Raw genomic sequence first — 15,356 nt, 5'->3', positions numbered from 1 at the left:
GGGAGTTTCAATGAGTAGAGTATTTGATGTAGCTTATATGAATTTTAGGCGGCCTTCGATGAAGTTCCACATGGCAAGCCAATTAAGAAAATAAAATGGAAAGTAATAATGGATTAAATATTGGTTCAGACGCAGAAAGCAGAAGGTAATACTCGATGGCAATTTTATTGATAGAAGGGCTGTATACGTAGTGCAGATCTATGGGCCTCAGTACTAGGTCTCTTGCTCTTCCTGGTTTTATATAAATGATGAAGCTCACAGAGGCATAATTAACATATTTATCAATTATTTAAATCAGCAGTGTGGAAGGAAGTTTTAGACTATATCAAGGTACCAATGTACTGATAAATGCTAAATAGGTAAATGGAACGATTTAAGTGTGAAGTGATGCAAGTGATGAGAGTAAGTAAAATAAGAAGATACACTATACTGCAGAAAGTGGAAGAATATTAAAATACACATCCATAAATTCCTGGAGGTTAGATTCAGAATTATACAGCAGAGAAACAGGCCCTTCGATCCAATTCATCCATGCCATATCATCGCATCATCTGCGATCCCTTGATTCCGCTAGCCCCTAGAGCTCTATCTAACTCTCTCTTAAATTCATTCCGTGATTTGGCCTCCACTGCCCTCTGTGGCAGCGAATTCCACACATTCACAAAAAAGTTCCTTCTCACCTCAGTTTTAAATGGCCTCCCCTTTATTCTAAGACTGTGGCCCCCTGGTTCTGGACTCGCCTAACATTGGGAACATTTTTCCTGCATCTAGCTTGTCCAGTCCTTTTATAATTTTATATGTCTCCATAAGATCCCCTCTCATCCTTCTAAACTCCAGTGAATACAAGCCTCGTCTTTTCAATCTTTCCTCATATGACAGTCCCGCCATCCCAGGGATCAATCTCATGAACCTACGCTGCACTGCCTCAATTACAAGGATGTCCTTCCAAATCACAAGGATGTCCTTCCTTCTTTGTTATCTTATCTTCATATGTTACCACTTCCATGGAAATATGTATCTATATCCCCGAGTTACTCCAGCACTTTGTATTTTACTCAAGACGCAGTTTCTTGCATTTACATGGGATAATGAAGGTCCAGTCAGGAAAAGGGAGCCTTATGTCTGCTATAGGCAGCTCAGTTAAGTACACAGTTAAGAAAGAAATCAGGAGGCCAAAATGGGGGCATTAGGTATTCTTTGCAGATAGCCAAAGGAAATTCCTAAGAGATTCTATAAGTCTATAACAAGCAGAAGAGTAACTGGGGAATGAAAAAGTGCCCTTAGGAGCTTGGGAGATGGGCAAGGTCTTAAAGAATAAAGAAATACTGATCAGAAATTGCTGGGGCCTTGCTGTACCGTTTTCAGCCACGGGTGAGGTACCGGAAGACTGCAGGGCATCTAACGAGCCTTTAAGATAGGCCACAATGCTGAGCCAGGCATCGATAGGCCGGAGATCCTAACATCAGCGGTGGGAACTTTACTGGAAGGGATTCTGTCTGCATTTGGAAAGACGAGGATTTGATTATAAATGAAAGGCTTCCCAGTCGGTTCGGACCAGGCGGGATAGCCTTTGTTGCCCTCGCGCATCGATGAGCCTTGGGCACCCAAAATCCTGTCGCCGGTTTGTCCCTCCTCGGGCCACTGTCGGTAGGTACTCACCACCGCTGACAGGGAGCACCCCAGAAGCCTTGCCGTTTCAGAGATACTCTGACACAGACAATTTGCCCCTTGTCAAAGTCGCCCAGGTCTTTACTCCTGCCCATTTCTCCTGCATCCAACACATCAACTTCAAGAACTGACTGTTCACTTGCTGCCTAATATATCCCACCTCTTGACAGGTGTCGTTGTAACAAGATAACTAATGTTATTCACATCACCTGTCATTGGTCATAATGTTTTGGCTGATCGGTGTATGTTGTCTGTGTCGACTTTTGAAAGGCTTATGACAATATTTTGCATGGTAGGTTGGTCTGGAAACTGAGATTCGAGGGATCCAGGGTGAGCTAACCAATTTGATTAAAAAAGTGGTTTGGTTGAAGGAATGATAGGGTGGTAGAGGAGGGTTGCTTTTTTAGGTTGGAGGCTTTAACCAGTGGTGTGCTGCTATAGAGATCGATAGTTACATATATTAACAATTTGTATGACAATGTAGGAGACATCATGAGTATGTTTGCAGATAACAGTAAAGTTGGTGCTATGGTGGATAGCGAAGAAGATTATCTAATGTTAGAACACGATCTAAAACAATTTTAAAAGTGGGCAAAGGAATGATAGCTGAATTTAACCAAGTGATACATTCATGTGAAGTTAAACAAGGGCAGGATATATACAGTGATCCCCATCACCACTCACATCTTCCCATCCCCACCCTTCTCTGCTTTACACAGAAACTGCTCCCTCCATGATAGGTTCACTCATCCCTTCCCACCCAAGCCAACCCATCCTAAGGTACTTTCCCCTGAAACCGCAGGCAATGTTACACCTTCCCCTCTACTTCCTCCTTCACATCCATCCAGGTACATTAGCAGTCCTTCTAGAAGAAATAAAGGTTCACATGCACCTCCTTCAACCTCATCTACTGCATTTGTGACTGGATCCTGGACTTCCTGCTGGAACGACCGCAGGCAGTGAGAATGGGCCCGCACCTGTCCTCCACTATCACCCTGAGTACCGGCACACCACAGGGCTGTGTTCTGAGCCCCATGCTCTACTCCCTCTTCACACACGACTGTGTTCCTGCATTCGACACCAACACCATTGTCAAGTTTGCAGATGACACAACGGTGATCGGGCTGATCACCAACGGGGATGAAACAAACTATAGAGCGGAGGTGCAGAACCTGGCGGACTGGTGCTCGGATAACAACCTGTCCCTAAATACCACCAAGACCAAGGAGCTGATCATCAACTTCCGTAGGTCACATAACGGGGAATATGCCCCGATCTCTATCAATGGGGTCAGTGTGGAGAGAGTGTCCAGCTTCAAGTTTCTGGGCACTCACATTTCGGAGGACCTAACATGGTCCAATAACACTGCTGCGCTGGTCAAGAAGGCACAACAAAGACTGTTCTACTTAAGAACACTGAAAAAGTCTGGTCTACCCCAACAGCTGCTGAAGACCTTCTACCGCTGCACCATAGAGAGCATCCTAACGCATGGAATCCCTGTGTGGTACCTCAGCTGCACGGAGGCAGAAAGGAAAGCTCTACAGCGGGTAGTCCATAGAGCTCAGAGGGCCATCGGAACACAGCTACCAGACTTGGAGGGCATCTACAACACACGATGCATCAGAAAAGCCACCAGCATCCACAAAGACTCTTCACACCCCTGCAACAGTCTGTTCGAACTCCTTCCATCGGGCAGACGATACAAGGCCTTCTATGCCCGCACCTCCAGACTCAGGAACAGCTTCATCCCCAGGGCCATAGCTGCTATGAACCGGTCCTGCTGAGCCGGATGGCCACAACGCATAGATCAACTTGCACTTTACCCTGTCCAAAACTGTTACAACTGTTCGTTTCGTTGGGTTGCTGCTGTCTAAATTACCTAAATTAGTGCATCGTATGGGAGGCGCATTCCCAATCTCGTTGTACCCCTGGGTACAATGACAATAAAGATATATTGTATTGTATTGTATTGTATTGTATTTGGTGGTCCCCATGTGGCCTCTAATCAACGATACCCACCATAGACTAGGTGACTGTTTTGCCAAACACTTGCACTCGGTTTGGTTGCTAAACATTTGAACTCACAGTTGCTAAACATTTTAGCTTCCTTCCCATACCAACCTTTTTGCACTGAGCCTCCTTCACTACCAAATTGAGGCCACATGTAAACTGGAGTAAAAGCAGCTCATATTCCACTTGTGCAGCTTATAACCCAAGGGCATGAACACTGAATTCTCCAATTCTAAATAAGTAACAAACAACCCCCCCTTTCCCCCTAATCTTTCCTCGAATGAATAAAGGCATAGACTATTTTCTAAATGGGGAGAGCATTTAGAAATCGGAAATGCAAAGGGACTTGGGAATGCTGGTGCAGGATTCCCAAAATGTTAATTTGCAGAAAAGGAATAGGTGATGTTTTGTGTCAAGACGAAGGGTCTCGACCCAGAACATCACCTATTCCTTTTGTCCTGTCTGACCTGCTGAGTTACTCCAGCTTTTTGTGTTTATCTTCGGTTTAAACCAGAACCTGCAGTTCTTTCCCATAGGTTAATTTGCAGGTTAAATCAGTCATAAGGAAGGCAAATCCAATGCTAGCATTAATTTCAAAAGGACTAGAATATAAAAGCAAGGATGTAATGCTGAGGCTTTATGAGGTGCTGCTGAGGCCATATTTGGAATATTGAGACCAATTTTGGGCTCCATATCTGAGGAAGGCTGTGCTGGTTTTGGAAAAGGTCTAGAGGTGGTTTACGAGAATGATCCCGGGGAAGAATGGATTAACGTATGAGAAACGTTTGAAGGCTCTGGACCTGTACTCGCAATAGTTTAAAAGGATGCAGAGGGATCTCAAAGACACCTACTGGATGATTAAAAGCCTAGATAGAGTGACCGTGGAAAGAATGTTTCCTGTAATGGGAGAGTTTAGAACCAAAGGGCGCAGCCTCCAAATAATGGGATGTATGTTTAGAATGGAGATGAGGAGAAATCTCTTTAGCAAGACAGTAATGAATCTGTGGAATTTATAGCCTCAAATGGCCATGGAGGCAAAGACTTTGGGTATTTTTAAGGCGGAGATTGATAGGTCCTTGATTAGGAAGGGGTCAAAAGTTACAGGGAGAAGGCAGGAGAATGGGGTTGAGAGAGAAAATAGATTAACCGTGATTGAATGGCGAAACAAACTCGATGGACTCAATGGCCTAATTCTGTTCCTATGTCTTATGGTCTCTATCTCTTCCTCTGATTTCACATTTTTACACCTCTTGTTACCTCACCCCCTTATCTGTCTTTTGTCTACTTCCCATCTCTAGCTTTTATCCACCCAACTGCTGATCAAAAGCCCCCCCCCGTATCCACCTATCACATGCCAGGCTTTACACCACCCCACTTTCAGATTTTTCTTCCCCCCCCCCAAACACAGCCAGTGTGAAGAAAGGTCCCGACTGGAAACATCACTAAAACAATGTTGTCCTGAAAATGCTGCCTGACCTGCTCAGTTAATCTAGCTAGCACTTTGAGTCTTTTTTTTGTAAACCAGTATCTGCAGTTCCTTATGTCTCCAATATTCCATTTGTTATTTTCTTCAGTGTTCTTTCACAAAAGTTGATTATAAAAGTACTTTTCAAAAACTTTGTGGCATGATCAATTAAGTTAACATAGATTTCTATGAAATAAAGCAAACTAATGTATTTGCAGAAGCAATGTAATTAGAAAAAAATACCTTTATACAGAAACCATAGTCAGTTGGTGCACTGTATGTTTTCTTTCCAGCTATTAACAAAAATATATTATTATCTTCAATGTCAGCCAACAGCTGCAGATGTCTTGGTTCCTGTGCAAATGACAACATGAAAAACATTCAGTATTTGCAAAGCAGCTGCCAGGAAATTAATTTTATTCATGAGAAAGTGATTTAGACACAACTTAAGTAATTATGCAGCAAAACTATCATGTTTCAGGCGAGAGGATTCAACTGCCAATGAAATCGTAACGTTCAAGCAAACAACTACAGAATGGGCATATTTAATTGCATTTTAATTATTAGACTCACTGGACAAAGAACTAAAGTTTACATCATTGTTAACTGACATGTCACCTCCTTTTCTCCCACCTGGCTCCATCTGCCAACCATTCTTCATCCTCCTACACCCCTCCCCCTCATCATAATACTGGCTCTCTTGCCTCTCCACTCTAAGACCAGATGCAGGGTCTTAACCCAAAATGTTGTCACAGATGACATTGAGGGCGGGCAGCGTAGGTTTACCAGGTTAATTCCCGGAATGGCAGGACTGTCGTATGTTGAAAGACTGGAGTGACTAGGCTTGTATACACTGGAATTTAGAAGGACGAGAGGAGATCTTATCGAAACATATAAGATTATTAAGGGGTTGGACACGTTAGAGGCAGGAAACATGTTCCCAATGTTGGGGGAGTCCAGAACCAGGGTCCACAGTTTAAGAATATGGGGTAGGCCATTTAGAACGGAGATGAGGAAAAAAAAATTCAGTCAGAGTTGTAAATCTGTGGAATTCTCTGCCTCAGAAGGCAGTGGAGGCCAATTCACTGAGTGCATTCAAGAGAGAGCTAGATCGAGCTCTGAAGGATAGCGGAGTCAGGGGGTATGGGGAGAAGGCAGGAACAGGGTATTGATTGAGAATGATCAACCATGATCACATTGAATGGTGGTGCTGGCTGGAAGGGCCGAATGGCCTACTCCTGCACCTATAGTGTAAGAAAATAACTGCAGATGCTGGTACAAATCGAAAGTATTTATTCACAAAATGCTGGAGTAACTCAGCAGGTCAGGCAGCATCTCAGGAGAGAAGGAATGGGTGATGTTTTGGGTCGCGACCCTTCTTCAGACAGATACTCCTGCACCTATTGTCTATTGTCAAATTCCTCCAGCATTTTATATTTTGTTCCAAATTCCAGCATCTGCATTCTCTTGCATCTCTTCCAAAACTTATATATCAGGATAAATATTTTCTCAGAACTACATCGAATTTCCATATATTTTGCATTGTTACTGTATTAAATTCAGGCAGCAGGAAAGAGGAACTGTCAAAAGTTTGTTTAAATAAGAACCACCTCAATTTCTGCTGTTCTAAACCTTTGAGATTGATCCACGAAGATCCATATAGTATGGAAACAGGCCCTTCAGCCCACCTTGTCTGTGCCGACCTGCATTTGCCTCATAGCCCTCTAAACCTTTCCTTTCCTCATATCTGTCCAAATGTCTTTTTAAAAGTCATAACTGTATTAGTTTCTATAGCTTCCTCTGGCAGCTCTGCCTTTATTCAGCTATGGTATTCCCTCGGAGTGAAAAGGTTGCCTCTTAAATTTCTTCCATAGAGGTCTATGCCCTCTAGTTTTAGAATTCTCTGTCTTGGAAAAAGACTGAGCCTTCATTTTATTCATGACCCTCATGACCTTGCACGTCTCATTAATAGGTCAGATGGTATGCTTGCCTTCAGTAGCTGAGGCACTGAGTTCAAGTCAGGAAGTCAAGCTGTTGCTTTATAAATTTTTGGTTAAGCCGCATTTAGAATATTGTGTGTAGTTCTGGTTTCCCCATTACATGAAAGACACAGAGGGAGATGGTGCACTGGAAAGGGCTTTACTGGAAAGGGATTTACTGGAAAGTTGCCTGGATTAGAGAATATTAGCTATAAGGCGAGGTTCTATAAACAGATTGTTTTCTCTGGAACTTCAGAGGATGAGGAGCAACATGATAGAAGTATATATAATTATGAGAAGCATATATAGCGTTGACTGTCAGACCCTTTTCCCCAGGGCAGAATTGTCAAAGACAAGAAGGTATAGCTTTCAGGTCAATGTTTAAAAGAGATGTGCAAGACAAGTTTTTTTTAGCATAGAGAGTAATGGGTGACTCGATCATGTTGCCTGGGTGGTGGTGGAAGTAGACTTAATAGTAGCATTTAAGGGGCTCTTACACAGGCACATGGTTTATGCAGGGAATGGAGGAATATGGAGTAAATGCAGGCAGAGATTAGTTTAGCTTGGCTCATGTTCAGTACAAACATTGTGGGCTTGAGGGATGTTTCCTGTGCAGTACTGTTGTATAAGATCTTCGATAGAAAAATTCTAAATAACTTACCTTTGAAGATCCTTTTGAGGAGATGTACAGCCCTGATCTTCGTAAAAAAACACACAGCTTCTTCCAAGACTTTTTCCCCAATTCCTTCACATGCAAGGATCCTTGAATTTCTGGGCAACTGCTAGAGTTCAAGAAGTTCTGTAACAAAATTAACAAAATATTTTAAAATTTATGTCCAAAAATATTTCTATTCCAAAGCGGCTGCTTCATTTTTTGTGGACAGCAAGAATGGGCACAAGACAAGATTTAACAGACCTGTAGACTATCCGTTGCATCAGTTGCATTGTTTTCTTATCCTGTCTACATATTCAGCCTCTACTACTCCTCTGTTTATGATACCATTGTTCATGCATCGTCTCTACCTTAGACCCAAATTCCAAATTCTCTTGGTGCGCTTTGCAATTTCCATCTTGTAAGTTTTATTTTCCACATATATATTCCTAAAGTTTTTGAATTAATCAAGCTAAATGCATTAAAATGTTTTTGTTAAATTAACAATTTCGGTCACCTGATTGACTCCAATAATGGAACATGAGCAGGTTGGGCCTGCAGTTTAGATGGATGTGAAACGATCTAATTGAAGCATAAGATTGTGAAGAGATTAACAATCTCAGCATGTTGAGAGATTGGTTCCCTTGGTAGTGTAATGCAGGATTAAGGGACAACGTTACAAAATAAATATGGCCCATTTAAGAAGGAGATGTAACATTTTTACTTTGAGAACCACGGATCTTTGTTCTGAACCGCAGAGCAATGTGGAGAGAGAAGTGCTGTCTTGCTGAAGAGATGTCCAGATTTTTAAACTAGAACAGAGTCAAAGGAGATGGGGAGAGAGTGGGCCTTACTGAATGGGTGTAGGCTCAAGCCATCTACTGACTTATTTCTGCTCCTATTCCTCTTGCTCTTAACCCGCCCCCTCCCCTGACATCAGTCTGAAGAAGGGTCTCGACCCGAAACGTCACCCATTCCTTCTCTCCCGAAATGCTGCCTGACCTGCTGAGTTACTCCAGCTTTTTGTGTCTACCTTAAATGTACTTAATTGTTTTTCCAATGTGCTTTTTCCATGTGTAGTTTGGCTTAAATTTTGTTGAAATGCTTTTAAAATAATAAAATGTTGGCACTTAAATACAATACAAAGACCACAATTTTGGATGCGAGCTCGCATGGAGTGGGGCACATCTGGCTGTTAAAGCATTTCCTGGGGCTGGGTCTGACATCAACTATAGGAGGACCAAGCATAGTATACCATCTTTCCAATTAGGAACTGGCTACATACGCTCCTGCAAATCAGATGAATACATTCCATAAACCACTAATCTATTAACTTGTCCCTATAAATCAACACTGATCTTTGTCCACCAGTGTCTGTACTTATGATATGTTTGAATCGTTTTTCACCTTGTCCCTAAATATCACTCATTTTTTCAGCCTGCTTAGCACAAAAGTCCTGATTCAGGGTCTTGACCCAAAATATCAATAATTCCCCCCCCCCACCACCACCACTACAGATGTTGATCTACTTGCTGAGTTGTTCCAGCAGATTGATTGTCGCTTCAGATTCCAGCATCTGCAATCTCATGGCTCCACTATAGTTCTGACTTTGCCTTTGTCAAAAAGATTCTCACACCTTCCACTCAGCTGCACCATGCTTACTAGAATTCCCTCCTTAAATCCTTATAGTTCTTGACAGTTTTATGAATGACTAAACACAACCTTCTTAGTCACTGTTTGACCACCAACTAATAGCTTGGTAACAATTTTAGTTGATTACGTTATGTAGCATGCTGACTTTATGAATAATATTAAAGTGCAAGGAAATTTGATTTTACAAAGTGTTAAACAATAGAAGCAAGCAGTACACTAATCGTTATTACTGTATCTCAAACTTTAATTTATATGCGCAAAATATCGTAACTCTATACTGTAATCTGTTCTTTAGTTTAGTTTGTCACGTGTTCCTATGTACAAAGTTTTGTTTGCATCCAGTCAAGGAAAAGACCAAAGATGATTACAATCAACCCGTCCACAGATAAAGGATAAAGGGCACAACATTGGTGCAAGATAAAGCACGATTAAAGATAGTTCAAAGATCTCTAATGAGGATGGGAAGTCAGGACTGCACTCTAACTGATGAGAGGACCGTTCAGTTGCCTGATAGCAGCCAAGAAGAAACTGTCTCTGAACCTGGAGGTATGCTTTTTCAGACTTCTGTGCCTCTTGCATGATGGGAAAGGGAAGAAGAGGGAGTGCTCGGGGTGAGATTGGTCCTTAACTATGCTGGCGGCCTTGCTGAGGCAGCATGAAATGTAGATGGAGTCAATGAAGGGGAAGCTGATTTGCGTGATGGTCTGGGATACGTCCACAACTTTGCAATTTCTTGCGGTCCTGGATGGACCTGTTCCCAAACCATGACTTATGACCAAATATGTAAGATTTGAGTCCTAGGCCTCCTCCATTGTCAGAGTGAGGCCCAGTGCAAATTGGAGGAACAGCACCTCATATTTCACTTGGGTAGCTTGCACCCCACCGGTATGATCATTGACTTCAAATAGCCCTTGCTTTCCCTCTCTCTCCATCCCCTCCCCCTTCCACCAGTTCTCCCACCAGTCTTACTGTCTTCAACTACATTCTCTGTCCCACCCACTCCCCTGACATCAGTCTGAAGAAGGGTCTCTCCTTCACACACTTGGGGTGAAGAAGTCTGTCACTGAGGAGCTGTTCAACGCAGTGACAGTGTCCTGCATGGGGTCGGAGTCGTTGTCCAGCAGTGATGATAGCTTTGCCATCAATCTCCTCTCTCCCACCGCCTGCACTGAGTCGAGGGGGCATCCCAGGACAGAGCTGGCCTTCTTGATCAGTTTATCAAGTCTCTTCCTGTCAGCATTACCTTCTATACATTTAGCTCTCTCCAAGATTTCTCAATGCTGTCATCATCTAAACATTGCACTCTGATAAATTTCAATTTATTTCAAACTTACATACATGTTGTTCTTTGTTACTAATTAAAAAAGATTTTCATATTCACAGAAAAACTTTATGCAAAGTTTGCAAAAGCACAAATAGCCTACCTGCATGAGCTGCGAGGGTGGATTACTTCCATTGAATTCCTGGCAACAGGATACCATCTGCTCTGGAAAGAAACTCTGTCCAAGCAAATAATATGATTCAAAGATTGGCTAATAGACACATTTCATTCTACATTTGTCCTCAGGATCCTTACCTATGACAATATTTAACTAAAAATACAAGAAACTTTAAACATTTGAAATCCAATAAGGATTTGCTGATTAATTTATTTTCACTGCAAAGACAACTATTTACAACAATTAATTCTCATGTTTCACTCCAGATTCAACTTGCAAGCTACAAATTTAAGGCTTGAGCTTCTTAAGGATGCTCAGGACTCTTACTTTATTATCCCATTAAAAAAATTAACAAAGGACAAACTGCAAAAATACAATAATCCACTATCTGATTGTTGGAGATTCTGATGTTTTACATCTGGAACACCAGTTGGTTTCTTGTGGTCTCTTTAACCTTTAAATTTACTGGGAAATTTATTATATAACTGTTACATCTTAAAGTGAATATAGAAAGTGTATTTGGGTCTCAATAGGAATAATAACTAATAGTCAAGAAAATGTGAGTCAAAATCCTGAGGTGCCATATTACTGGGGTTTTACTGTGTTAACTAATAAAACATAAGTGCTGGAAATACTCAACAGACAGGCTGCATCCTTAAAAAAGATAAGTGGAGTTAACCTCGCAGAACTACCCAAGGGTCCCTAGCCTGACACATTAACTTTGTTTCTCTTTCTGCAGCTGTTTGCTTGACCTATTGAATTGCCAGGATTTCTGTTTTTTGTCATTTAAGATTTCCAGCGCTTGCAGATATCTCGTAACATAAATCAACATTTCTGAAATTGAAAATATTAGCAGAGTTACAATGTCAGTAGATAAATAATCCACATATCCTGAAAAAGAATCCGGAGACTTTCGGAGACTTCAAATTCTAACAAGACAATGTGGAAGCTTAAATCATTAATGAAGAAGTGGAGAAAGACTTAAACTGACGATCGGTAATCATGGTCGTGAAATTGGAAAAAACTTTCTTTTTTTTTTGTCTGTGCAGTTTAAAAATTTCCGCCAAATCAGGAAAGACTTGCATTTGACTCCAGACCCAGAATAGATTATCAACTCTGAAATGTCCCCAGAAATAGCCTAGCAAGTCACTTGGTTACACCAAACCAAGAGCGAGCAAAAATAAAACTGGTTTAGATATGCCAATCCAATCAACAATGCAAAGTCCTTCTCACAAACAATTGGGTACATGAGAGTAATTTTGGAAAGCTGTCTAAGCATAAGCACAGGAGGCAGCACAGATTTCATCACATTATGTGGCACTGACACCTTATTAATTATATTGGATTAGGAGCTCTGGGCATCACGAGGCACTGTGAGCCTCCAGGAGCAACACCACAGTATTCTCAGTGACTCCTCATAACCCACACGTGATGATTAGGTCAGGAGATTAAACTTGATTAAATGTAGGAAGGATAAAAAAGCAGGCAAGGAGCAACACCAGGCATAACTAGAAATTAAAAGATAATCTGGTGAATCTGGAATAAATAGCATGATTTAACGCAAAAACTACAAAAAGTTTGCTATTGACAGCTAACTGATAACACAATGGAGAGAACAGATCAAGACTCTACAATCTTATTTTAGCCAGGATGGTGGACCATAAAACAATCAAAGGCCCATCCTCAATAACAGCAGAGGGCAGCAGGCAAGTGTAAAGGCAAGGTTGAATGATAACCAACCATCTTCAACCAGAAGTGATATTGAATTAACTATCTTGACTTCCTTTTGCAGTCAGCAACAAACACTGGTTTGCAGTCATTTCAATTCACTCTACATGATACCAAGAAATGGCCAAATGCTCTACATGTAGCAAAGAATTGGAGTCTTGACGCCATCATTGAAGATTGACATCACAACTAGCCACACATTGAGCCAACCTGTCGCAGTAGAACTTACATAATGAAGGACAGCTTGAAGGAGGATGAATCTATTCCATGAATGGACTCATAATATTCTATGTGTTGAAACTATGTGAAGCCTTTTCTTCAGACATTCAGTTGAAGGAATAGAATTGAGGAACAGGCAAGCATAAATAAGCCCTGCGGTCCACTGAACGAATGCTGTACCTGAGAGAGCACTAATTAGTCTCATTCTCAATCACCCTGCATTTATTCAAGTTTTTATTCAATTCCCCTTTGAAAGCTGCTCTTGCATTGTTTCCACTGTATCAGGCAAATACTCTTGATCCTAATTAACCACAGCATTTTCCCCCCTTCACATTACTTGCATATTGCCTTCAATCTATAATTTCCAGACATACGGAACTGCAGATGCTTGTACAATAAAATACAAAGCTGGAAGAGTGGTGGAACAGGACAAGGCATGGCATGTAATAGGTGGATAGAGGTGAGGGAGGGTTTGATTGACAGATGGGTGGACAAAGGCCAGAATTAAAAAGACAAAAAGTGTGAGATAAAAAGATAAGGCATAGTAAAGGTGTGCAATGAAGGCGGAGGAAGGTATATAGGGGGAGTGGGTGGGGGACGGGGAAAGCGAGAAATGTGTGCACATCCAGGTGGGGCACAGGGAAGAAAGGGAGGAAAAAGAGAGGGGTGTTTGTTGTTTATAGGTTCTCCATTGCCAGAGTGCCCACGGTTGATAACTCTCCTGCCCTTTCCGGTAATGCTTTAATGACCTTTCTGTCCTGGGCCTCATCCATTGTCAGATTGAGGCGACATGTAAATTAGAGGAACAGCTCTATTCTGCTTGGATAACTTTCAACCCAACATTAGGCAACCTGCAAATCCACACTTTTCCCCCATCTTCCCTGTGCCCCTCGTGGATGCGCATCCATTTCTCCCTTTCACCTATTCCTTCATCTGCCTTCACATTTCATGCCTCTGTTCTCCTTATCTTGCTACCTTTATTGTCTTTTCATCTTTTGCCTTTGCCCGAGGAGCCAGCGCTGCCGTCGCAGCTGCGGCTTGCCTGCAGTCCGTTTGTCTTTTGTGTTTTTTGTTGTTTTTGTCTGAATTGTAGTTTTAATATGGTGTAGTGTTTGTATGTTTATGTTTGGGGGGGGGACGGGGGACGGGAACTGTAAAATTCTCTCTCCCGAACGGAGACGCGACCTTTGTTTCTGTGTCGTGTCTCCGTTCCCGCTGCGGCCTACCACCGGCCATGCACCTGGGACCACCTGGGCTCTGGTTCGCAGAGCCCGCGGCCCGGACTCACCACCTGCGGCGCTGGCTGCCTGCGGATGCTGCGGGAGCGGCTGCGACTCGTCTCCGGAGGCTCCGGCGCGGGCCGCGTGGACGTCAGAAGCCTGCAGGCCCCTGGGTGGGGGCCGGCATCGGGAGCTCCGGCAGCGGCAGAGGCAGCGTGTTCGCCCGCCCCGAATCGCGGGGCGTGGGTCGGCCCGCCGCGGACCTTTCACCGTCCGGCGCGGCCTGGAATAGGCCGCGGGATTTTCACCGCCCAGCGGGGGCTTCAATGTCAGGAGCCCCGACGTGGCAACTCCAACAGCCTGACCGCGGGACAAGACGGCAGGGAAGAGAAAAGACATTCTGGCCTTCCATCACAGTGAGGAGGGACTGGAGGAGACTCACTGTGATGGATGTTTCTTTTTGTTTGGTGTTAGTTTGTGATTGAATGTGTTATTGCATTTTTATTGATTATTCTTATTGGTCTTATTGTTCAACTGCGGGTAATGTTTCATTTCACCACACATTTATGTGTATGTGACAAATAAACGACTATTGACTTGCCAATCAAAAACCCTATCACTTGACAGGTTTTGTCCCGCTCCATCACTCTTCCAGCGTTCTCCCTCTCCGACAATTAGTGTGAAGAAGGGACCCGATCCGAAATGTAACCTATCCGTGTTCTCCAAAGATGCTGCCTGACCTGCTGAGTTACTCCAGCACTTTATCTTTTTATCTACGCTCTCTAGTTAGGGTTCCTTCAGACATAAGAAACAGTTTTCCTAAAAAAAAGAATCATGATTTTAAACAGTACTTTCCTCTGAACCTTTCTTGCTCTCAGAGAAAATACTTGCATTGGTATACATCTTTCAAGACTTCCTAGCATTTGGAAACGTTCCAGCAAATTGGTAAGCAGCAAATAAAGCACCTTTGGCTAAGAAAAGGAGAATGAAGGAAGGAAACTAATTGCCGATTGTTAATCATCAGTAAAATGCTAAAATTTGAGTATAGGAGTAAAGAGGTCCTTCTGCAGTTGTACAGGGCCCTGGTGAGACCACATCTGGAGTATTGTGTGCAGTTTTGGTCTCCTAATTTGAGGAAGGGCATCCTTGCTATTGAGGCAGTGCAGCGTAGGTTCGCGAGGTTAATCCCCGGGATGGCGGGACTGTCATATTAGGAAAGATTGGAAAGACTCGGCTTATATTCACTGGAATTTAGACGGATGAGAGGGGATCTTATAGAAACGTATAACATTATAAAAGGACTGGACAAGCTAGATTCAAGAA

General features: G+C 42.6%; 1 protein-coding gene across 7 annotated transcripts in view; it reads right to left on the bottom strand.

Moving 5' to 3' along the window:
* grb10b (growth factor receptor-bound protein 10b) overlaps positions 1-15,356 on the bottom strand; it is a 149,883-nt gene that overhangs the window by 20,847 nt on the left and 113,680 nt on the right. For all 7 annotated transcript variants that reach the window (XM_078418623.1, XM_078418612.1, XM_078418651.1 and 4 more), the window contains 3 exons: positions 10,852-10,926; positions 7,784-7,921; positions 5,387-5,497 (listed from right to left, as the gene is read on the bottom strand). In XM_078418623.1, coding sequence (XP_078274749.1) covers positions 5,387-5,497; positions 7,784-7,921; positions 10,852-10,926 — 324 coding nt within the window. The remainder of the gene's footprint in view (positions 1-5,386; positions 5,498-7,783; positions 7,922-10,851; positions 10,927-15,356) is intronic.

The sequence above is a fragment of the Rhinoraja longicauda genome, chromosome 2, assembly GCF_053455715.1.
Source record: "Rhinoraja longicauda isolate Sanriku21f chromosome 2, sRhiLon1.1, whole genome shotgun sequence".
Taxonomy (NCBI): domain Eukaryota; kingdom Metazoa; phylum Chordata; class Chondrichthyes; order Rajiformes; family Arhynchobatidae; genus Rhinoraja; species Rhinoraja longicauda.
The sequence above is the reverse complement of the archived record's forward strand: the minus strand, read 5'-3'. Positions and strand labels throughout refer to the sequence as shown.